This window comes from Manihot esculenta, chromosome 18 (assembly GCF_001659605.2).
Source record: "Manihot esculenta cultivar AM560-2 chromosome 18, M.esculenta_v8, whole genome shotgun sequence".
NCBI lineage: Eukaryota > Viridiplantae > Streptophyta > Magnoliopsida > Malpighiales > Euphorbiaceae > Manihot > Manihot esculenta.
The window spans coordinates 9,259,151-9,269,093 of record NC_035178.2 but is presented as its reverse complement, the minus strand read 5'-3'; the positions used below and the strand labels follow the sequence as shown (position 1 = coordinate 9,269,093).

Sequence of the window (9,943 nt, the reverse complement as noted above, 5' to 3'; positions counted from 1 at the left end):
ATTAACTAAATTAATCTCTAATTTAAATACTTATACATATATAAACTAATTTATGACAATAAAATTTATAAAAATATATAATAAAATAGAGAAAAATAATCATATTTTCACCCAACCCCAAAAAATTAATCAATAAAAATGAAATATTACAATTACCATATAAAATATACATGGAAGGAAGTATTTTTCTTATCTTGTGTGGCCGTTTATAACCTTTTTTTTTTCGAAATATTTTCTATAATGAGAACTATTTTCTAAATTCATTTTCCAGAAGGTGTTATAATCTATTCATTCTGAAAAACTCATCTTTTTTTAGCGTTATATACAAGAATAGTATAAAAATAAAGACTTATCGATATAAAAATTATAATAAATTTATCTAGTCTTAAAATAGAATTGATCTAATTTAATTTACAGATTATAAATATTATAATTGATAAATCTTATTATACTCTACAATTAGTTTTAAATTAAAAAATTTAAATAATAATAAATTTATTTATTATTTTAATTAACCAAAATAAAGGTAATTTATAATAAATATACATATGATTATTTTAGATAATTTTATTATTTGCTATTCCTCCCAATATATAATATGTGCGCTCATAGACTTATCCGAATAGTAATGAGTAAATTTGAAAAGTATCATATTCTAACTTTTTAATTTTTAATTTTTATTTCAAAAAATATTAAATGTAAAATAAATAATAATAATAATTATATGACTTATTATAAATAATAATTAAATTAAATTAATATTTATTAAATATTTTTTATTTTATTTCTAATGTAATATCTTATAAAATTTTATTTTTTTCAGAATATTAAAGTAGTCAGTATTAAGTAACTCATTTTACAAAAATTATCTATTAAAATAATCTCATTAATAATATTATAATAATATTATTTAATATTATAACATCCAAAATTAAAATAATTTAAAAAATGAAAACAATCTCTTTCAAATATTATTTTAAATTCATTAATTTTAAACTCGTTAATAAAATTAAAACGATCTCATCAATAAATTATAAGAATATTTAAATAAATTTGAAATGTCTTTTTTTTTCACACATTTATATATATTATAAATTATAGATATAGATAAATTATAATAAAAATAATTACAAGAATTTAAATAGAAAAAAAATTTAACATTTATATATTATAGATTAATTTAATTAATAAAATTTAAAATTATTTATCTCATAAAATTATTATTTTTTTATTAACTCTGATTCTCATAGAATTTAATTAAATTATTTATTAAAATAATTTTATTAATAAAATTATAAAAATATTTAAATAACATAATATAATAATTATTTTAAATATTTTATTTAATTTTTAAGTATTTAAATAATATTAAAGTCATAATAAATTTAAAAATTAAAATCGCCTATTTTAAATATTATTTTAAACCCATTAATAAATAATTTCATTAATAAAATAATAAAAATATTTAAATAAATTTGAGTGTTTCCTCACCCTTCACACAAAAAGAGAAACCATGTATTTTATATAAAAATTCAATTTTTTTTTAAAATCAAGTGATTTATACTATAAAAAATATCATGATTTTAAGTAAAAGAATTCAAAAAAAAATCAATTAATTATTTTTTTTCTACAAATTTCTAGTTTTGAAAACAATGTTTAACTTTGATAGGTGTGAAAACCCTGTGCAAGACTTTAAAATTAATTAATCAGTAAATTTTTGTTTTTATTTTTCAAAAAAAGGGAAGAAGAAGAAGAATGAGTCAATCTTAAAAACCCAAAGGCCCACAAAGACAAGTGCCATGACCTTTTTCTCAAAAGAAGAATACCAGGTTAAGGGTTGTTTGGTTTCACAAACTTCAATTTCCCATGAATTAATATATTTTAATTTAACTTTTCAAAATTTGAAAAATGAAACTAAATTTATTAGAAAATAAGAAATTTAAACTAAATAAAGTCTAAAAATATTATATATTATATGATTTAATTTGATAATAAATATATTTATTTGAATTTTAAAAAATTTTTAAATTAAATATTCCTATAGGAAAAAGCTAAAAGTATTTTTTTTTTTTAAAAAAGAAAGTCTTGGAATTTGATGAAAACGAAATTTCCTAGAATTTCCGATTGGTGAGACTTCCATGTCCCAGTCTATCGGTTAGAATTTCATGCAACTTGACTTGAGCACTCGGTCTCCTGCTATGCCTCATCTTCTTTTCAGATTTAAATTACCAGTTTGGTTTTTTTTTTTAAAAAAAAAATAAATTAAAATAAATAAAAAAATTAAATTGAATTTTTAAATTAATTTAATTTAATTAATTTTTTAATTTAAATCTAATATTGCACACTCTTTACATATAAATATAGATTAATTATTGCAGTAAATTTTAGATATTAGATAATTTATTTTAAAAAAATCCTATTAGCTGAAAAAAAAAAAAAAAAAAAAAAAGAAGAAAACGAGTTCTTTCTTTTTCCTATTCCAAAACTAGGAGGGAAATGGAGACCCATTTCAGCATCCAATGAGAAAATATTTTTATTAGTCAAAAAGAAAAGTTCAAAAAAAAAAAAAGGCCAAACCAAAAAAACCACCATAGCCAGATTTGGCAGTGTGTCAGGGAAGTCCTCAGACTTTGCTGGCAAGAGCACCAACAAGTCAACAGTCAACTCCACTTTCTATATGCCAGTTTCCCATTACTCTCTCTCTCTCTCTCCAAATCTATCCTTTTTCTATTCTCCTCATCCTCTCTTCTTCTCTGCTCTCTTCACCTTCATTCCTCTTCTGTCCCCTTGTTTCTTCCCACCTCAACTCAACCAAACAAATCCTTTTTCCTTCTTTATTAATCATTTTTTCTGTATGCTTCCTTGTACTAGCCTAGCTCGAGCTAAGATGAAAAGGTATGTCTATGGCACTGCCACTTCGGGGTTTTTGCCTTTGTCTGTGTCTTTCTTCTTCTTCTTGATCTTTCCATTGGGTTTCTCTTTGTCTTTGAACCAAACCTCCACCATGATAAATCTCGCCCAGCACCTTAACATCCCTGCTTTATCATGGGATGTTGAGTTGCAGACAAACCCGTGTTTATGGAAGGGGGTTCATTGCAGCAGTGATAATTCTTCTGTAATTGGTCTGTCCTTTAATGGGTTTGGTCTTTCCTCTTCTGTGTTTTTGTCATTTGTTTGCAAGATTGAATCTTTACAATCCCTTGATCTCTCTAACAACCAATTGAGCTCAATCCCAATTCGATTCATCGATGATTGTGGAAGGATCCCTGGTTTGAAGCTTTTGAATTTTAGCAAAAATGCGTTGGTTGGTCCTTTGCCTACTTTTCGTAGTTTTGCTGGGTTAGAATCTTTGGACTTGTCTTTCAATAATCTGAGCGGTAGTATTAGTTTGCAGTTCGGTGAATTGCCTGCGCTAAGAAAGTTGTATATTAATTTCAATGGTTTCAGTGGTTCTGTTCCTGTAAACCTTGGAAAATCCATGGCGTTGGAGGAGCTGAAGCTTTCTGTGAATTCTTTCCAAGGTGAAATCCCCTTGGAAATTTCGAAGTATCAGAACTTGAGCCTCATTGATCTTAGTTCCAATAAGCTTAATGGGTCTATTCCTGAGTCAATTGGAAATCTCACCAAGTTAAAGATTTTGATTTTGTCTTCCAATAATTTGGTTGGAGAAATCCCCCACACCATTGCAAATATCCCAACTCTGGTTCGATTTGCAGCAAATCAGAACGGTTTTGTGGGTAGAATTCCTCCTGGAATTACCAGACATCTTAGGTTTTTTGATGTTAGTTATAATAAGTTAAGAGGGTCTATTCCATCAGACCTTTTATCACAGTCCAATTTGCAGACTGTGGATTTGTCTTATAATCTGTTGAATGGTTCAATACCTGAAAATATATCAACAAGCCTGATCAGACTGAGATTGGGAAGCAACTCTCTCAATGGGTTCGTTCCTTCTTCCTTCACATCAGACCATAAGTTGATTTACTTGGAGCTGGACAACAATAGCTTGACCGGTCTGATACCGGTTCAGTTGGGTTATTGCCAGAGTTTAGCACTATTGAATTTGGCTCAGAATAATCTTGAAAGTCAGTTGCCAATGGAATTGGGTAATATTAATAGTCTTCAGGTTTTGAAACTTCAACTCAACAGGTTGTTTGGAGAAATCCCTCCATCAATATCTCGGTTACAAAAGCTGTCAACTCTCAATATCAGCTGGAATTCTCTTACTGGTTTAATACCTCCTTCGATTTCAAACTTGCAAAGCCTTGCTCACTTGAACTTACAAGGCAACAATCTTAATGGTTCGATACCTGACAGTATCAGCAGCATGGATTCTTTGTTAGAACTCCAACTTGGAGAAAATCAGCTCGGTGGAAGGATTCCAAGGATGCCAGAGAAGTTGCAGATTGCTTTGAATCTCAGCAGCAACCTCTTTCGAGGACGTATTCCGAACACTCTTTCTCAACTGCAGGATTTGGAACTTATGGATCTCTCAAACAATAATTTCACAGGTGAGATTCCAGAGTTCCTCACTCAATTGGGATCTCTAACACAGTTGACACTCTCAAACAACCAGCTGACTGGAATCATCCCAGAATTCAGACAATGGGTTTCTGTCAATACAAGTGGAAATGTGGGTCTTATCAATGCTACAAAAACAAGCAATTCTGCGAAGTCTCTGAACAAGAGGAAATCAGTTGTTTTAGCAGTTGTTCTTGCTGTTGCAGCTGCTGCTCTTGCTGTTGGGGTGAGCGTAATTGTTGCTGCGTCATTCTCCAGAAGATTTCTCAAGGTTAATGATCAGCAATCACAGTCAGGGGAAGATTTTCCACTCCCTCAGGTTCTGCAAGGAAATCTGTTGACTACAAATTCTATTCATAGATCAAGAATCGACTTCATCAAAGCCATGGAAGCAGTTACTGATCCATGGAACATTGCGCTGAAGACTCGGTTTTCCACTTACTACAAAGCCACCATGCCTTCTGGAGCAACCTACTTTGTCAAGAAGCTCAACTGGAGTGACAAGATATTCCAGTTGGGGAGCCATGATAAATTTGATAAGGAGCTTGAAGCTTTAGGGAAGCTGAACAATTCAAATGTCATGACTCCATTGGCATATGTATTGACTGTCGATAGCGCTTTTCTCTTCTACGAGCATGCTCAGAAGGGTAGCCTTTTCGATGTGCTTCATGGTAAACAAGAAAACACATTGGACTGGGGAAGCCGTTACAGTATAGCAGTCGGAGTGGCTCAGGCTCTTACCTTTCTGCACGGACATTCTTCTGGACCGATCCTCCTTCTCGACCTTTCAAGCAGAAATATTTTGCTGAAGTCCCTAAAGGAGCCTCTCGTCGGAGACATTGAACTCTGCAAAGTGATTGATCCCTCGAAGAGCACCGGTAGCCTTTCAACGGTTGCTGGTTCTGTTGGCTACATTCCTCCTGGTGAGCAACTCTACAACCTTCTTATTTTACTCGGACACTTTTGTGCAACTCTAACGAATGATATCTTTGCTGTCGCAGAATATGCTTACACAATGAGAGTAACAATGGCAGGGAATGTATACAGCTTTGGAGTTGTTCTACTTGAACTTTTGACAGGAAAGCCAGCAGTTAGTGAGGGAACTGAATTAGCCAAGTGGGTCTTAAACAACTCAAAGCAACAGGATAAGTGGGATCACATCCTTGATTTTAACATCAGTGGAACTTCACAGGCAATCAGAAGCCAAATGCTTGCAATACTTAAAATTGCTCTCTGTTGTGTCAGTATTTCATCAGAAGCAAGGCCAAAGATGAAGAGTGTGTTAAGGATGATCCTCCATGCACGATAAACTCCAACCTGATGAAACAAATCAGCCTGATAGCACGCATAGATTGATAATCTCACTTTTGGTTTTCTCCAATCACTATAGATAATGGAAAAGCCTCTACAAATTTTGCAGTTGTTTGCGGCCAACCTAAGAGTAATTTGAAATACATCTGTATAAATAATATATGGATAGCAAGTTTGAGTAATATAATTTCATCAAGTTCTCTTTCCAATCATCTGTCAAAAATCTGTGCATGAAAATCCGATAAAATTACATGATATTTTTATTTTAATTTTTCCTTTATATTATTAGTACATTTTACATGAATTAATTATAATATGAATTAACCCAATTCAATTTACAGTTAAATTTTAAACCTAGGTCAATAATTGGACTGGATTCGAAAACCTTGGTTACAAGCAGCAGCACAGTTTTGTTTTGACGTCTACTTCTAGCTGGGCAGAGGCTTTGAAGCCATTTATTTTTGGACATCAGGCTGAGAAAATGGAGACAGCAAAAGCAATAAAGATTCAGAAATATTTCTTACAACTGATACTGAATGCTTATTTGCAGTAAAAAATTTGACATATCACCCAGAACAAAATCACAATTCAGTCTATCAAATTCGTGCTTTGCATATCTTGTGATGACAATATAATTTATTAACAAAAAAAATCATTTCTAAGAAGACAGAAAAGACCCTTTACATGGCATCAGTAAAGTACAAAAAATTGTAAAGTTTCAAACAGAAATAAACATTGCCCTTCAAAATTCTGCTCCTGTTCCATGAAGAACTTTGAGCAGAGTGATTCAGCACCTGCATTTTTCAGCGTGAGTCTCCTCATGTAGATGTCAAGGATTGATTAACGAATTCAGTTTCACGAACACGTAAAAAGGTCAAGGTAATGTGACAGAGCGAAGAAAAGGCTTCAATTAGTGACAGCTGACCAGGTGTGTGACTACAAAGTAAGATCTTTGGGGTCCTCGATAATATTTGCCAAGGTTTGCAAGAAAGAAGCCAGATCAGCGCCACAAATTATTCGATGATCTGCTGTAACATTTACCTACATATTGCAGAGCAGTGTAAAAATTATGTAACAAATCCAACCACTTGTGAGTCAGCACAAATGCTCTTTAAAGAAAACACACCTGCATCTGGTTCTTCAAGCAGGTAGAACCATCCTTGGTGGCCACAACAGATGGCTGAGATGCACCAACAGCCATGATTGCTCCCTGCATCGATCCAAATAAACAACTCGTAAGAAAAAGAACAGCATGTATAAACTTTACTGCCCTCTAGATAATCAAACGGATAAGGAGTTTTTAACGTTCAAGTGAAAACACTCACAGTTCCAGGAGGCAGAATGGCATCAAACCAGTCCACACCAAACATTCCAAGGTTATAAAGTGTGAAAGTACCTGCCAGGAACAAAAGAAAGCAAGTTTTAGGGGAAAATATTATGCATGTGTGATTAAGCATACATTCAACCAGATCGATCCTTCAATGTTGAACCAAAACTAAAGGACAACAATGGCCATGAATTTTCGAAGAAAAAAAAAAAGGGTAACTTCTAGTATCAAGGACTTTAACTGAAATTATTAGGAAAAATACATCTCATGGATCAATTACCCTGGATGATGTCACCAATAAATTATCACAAGTAACAGCAGACCCTACAGTCATCAGACTAAATGAGTCGATGCAATCAAGATTCAAGCAGAACTGTGGAGTCACAAGTCTCAAAACAGCATTAAAATCCTTGATGGAGATGGATGGGCACTTGCATATTGACTTAGAAAATTTACTTTTAAAGGGAGGTTCGACCATGAATAGGAAAAAACTTTGATGGAGATGGACGGACATAGGGTCGATATGTAATATCCTACCACATATCCTCACCACAGGTAATCCAATATGCAGGGAATCATAAATTTGCAAGAAAGCATAGACAGATTTTGTACATCTTTCATACAAGAGCAAAGAATATATTCAGAATCTGATTTCTTGGCAAGTATAATAAACCTATCTTAAAAATAAAGCATGCATTTAATAACATTACCTGTATTGTATTCATGAGGTTGCAGCTGCTTGGCCTGGGCCTTACCAACTAACTCCTTCCACTTTCTTGACAATGAGTAAATGTCAGCCTGTAATATACACCCAAAAAAAACAAAAAACATGTTTACATTCCAATTAACAATCTACAACCTATAAAAGTTACAATACAGCCGAAAGCAGATTAATAAGAACCTTATCAGCATCTTGAAGCACTGGTGTAATCAACCCACCATCCATGTCCTCAGCAACTGCAATGTTGATGCTACTATTATATGTAAAGCTATTACCATCTCTACAACTGGAATTCACAACAGGATGCTTAACCAAAGCAAGGGCTGTAGCCTTTGCAAGCAAGGCTGTCATGGTCACTCCCTTAGACTTGATCTGATCACACAAAAAAGGAGAAATAACACTAAGGTCAAATAAATGAATTCAGTAAGAAACTACCTATTAAACATCCACTGAACCCCACATTTTATATTGTTTCAGTGTTCTTCAAGAATTGCACCAAGCACATTGCTAAAGAATAATTTATGTGAAGATAGCATCTTCATGTTTACCAGTCTAATCATTATGTAAAATTTAAATATAAAAAATTTTCTTGGAGAGGTATATTATAGAAATTACCAATATTAATTCTTGCAAATAATTTTGTAATTAAGAATTAAGAATTTATGATGATCCCAAAGAATTTATACCTTCTTGTAAAGAGCATCAAGTGCATCAGTAGTAATAGTGTAGCCAACTCTAAAAGTAGGAACTGCCAAACTCTCCACCATATTCCTGCTAACTGCCTCCTGCATTGTCGTAAATGGCACCACCGTCCCCAACTCAATTCCAGGCGGCGGACTTACGGTTGCTCCCAAATTAGCCGTAGCAGACGCCAAGCTAGCAGCGGCGGCACCCTCAACATCCTTAGCCACAATTCTACCCGTAGGTCCACTCACTACTACTCTCTCCACCTTCAACTTCTTCGCATAAGGTGATGCCACCACCCTTTTCCCTCCCTCTGTCGCTGGGTGCACAGCTGATGCCACAGCAGCTGCTGCTTCTGGAATTGCAGGTCCCGCAGGGTCCGCAATCTTCTCTGGCTGCGGCGGTTCCGGAGCACTAATACTGGTAGAACCCGGCTCAGCAGCTGATGAGGAGGAGGCTTTGGACCTGGCCTCAGCAATTTCCTCCTCGGTTTCTGCCAGTAAGGCAATAGCAGAACCTACGGAGGCAACTCCGCCTTCCTCAACCATTATAGCAGCCAAGTAAACATCATAGAAAGTCTCAACATCCATGTCAGCTTTATCAGACTCAACAACGATAACACTTTCACCATTGGAAAGCTTGTCTCCCTCTGATTTCACCCAAGAAACAATCTTTCCCTCAGGCATGAAGATCTCCCCGATCTTGTCCTGCAATTGAGTGGTCCTGGCACGGTTAGAGGAAATGTGGATGGTGGAGCACCGGTGAAAAGAAGAGGGAAGGAAGGTGGTCTTGACAAGTTGAGCCATTTGGGATTTGGAAGCGGCAATGGCAGTGAAACAGAGAGAAAAGTGGGTAGCAATGGGCAGTCGGAGATGGGCAGTGATGGGATTTAAGGGGAGTTTTGTGTTCTGATTAGAAGGGAAAGTGGGTAGCAATGGGCAGTGATGGGATTTAAGGGGGGGTTTTGTGTTCTGATTAGAAGGGAGTTCTTAGAAACATCGAACGGGGCGGAGGTTTCGAAGACCTCACCAGTGAAAGAGTTGGTTTTGGTTTTGGTTTTGTTCTGGTGTTTTGCTGCCTTCGGTTTTTCAGTGCTACGTCATTTTTTTCTCCCATCAATTTTTGTTTAAACCTAATTCAGTAAAAATTTAAAGGAGTAATTACAACTAGTTTTTTTAAGTAAGATTCATATGTAATAAAAAAGTTATATATTTTCACCTTAAGTGGGATTTTTTTTATTTAATATCATTAATAAATATTATTGTAATACTTAAAAATTAATTAAAAATAATTTTTAATTAATTTTTAAGTATTACAATAATATTTATTAATATATAATTTAATTAAAATATTTATAAATTTAATTATAAAATTTTATT

General features: G+C 33.5%; 2 protein-coding genes across 3 annotated transcripts; one reads left to right on the top strand and one right to left on the bottom strand.

Moving 5' to 3' along the window:
• The first annotated feature begins 2,701 nt into the window (after positions 1–2,701).
• On the top strand, positions 2,702–6,024 carry LOC110605790 (leucine-rich repeat receptor-like tyrosine-protein kinase PXC3). The gene is made up of 2 exons (XM_021744429.2): positions 2,702–5,444; positions 5,523–6,024. The coding sequence occupies exons 1-2, from the start codon at positions 2,855–2,857 to the stop codon at positions 5,828–5,830; spliced, it is 2,898 nt and encodes a 965-aa protein (XP_021600121.1). The 5' UTR covers positions 2,702–2,854; the 3' UTR covers positions 5,831–6,024.
• Positions 6,025–6,375: 351 nt separating this feature from the next.
• LOC110606044 (dihydrolipoyllysine-residue acetyltransferase component 5 of pyruvate dehydrogenase complex, chloroplastic) lies at positions 6,376–9,610 on the bottom strand. 2 transcript variants are annotated; one of them, XM_021744778.2, is made up of 7 exons: positions 9,120–9,610; positions 8,567–9,071; positions 8,061–8,252; positions 7,870–7,957; positions 7,158–7,228; positions 6,959–7,042; positions 6,376–6,873 (listed from the first exon to the last, which is right to left on the bottom strand). In XM_021744778.2, exons 1-7 carry the CDS (start codon positions 9,368–9,370, stop codon positions 6,769–6,771), a joined length of 1,296 nt encoding a protein of 431 aa, XP_021600470.1. In that variant the 5' UTR covers positions 9,371–9,610; the 3' UTR covers positions 6,376–6,768. The 2 variants fall into 2 exon arrangements, with proteins under 2 accessions (XP_021600470.1, XP_021600469.1); XM_021744777.2 differs by having other exon boundaries at positions 8,567–9,610.
• Positions 9,611–9,943: the final 333 nt, after the last annotated feature.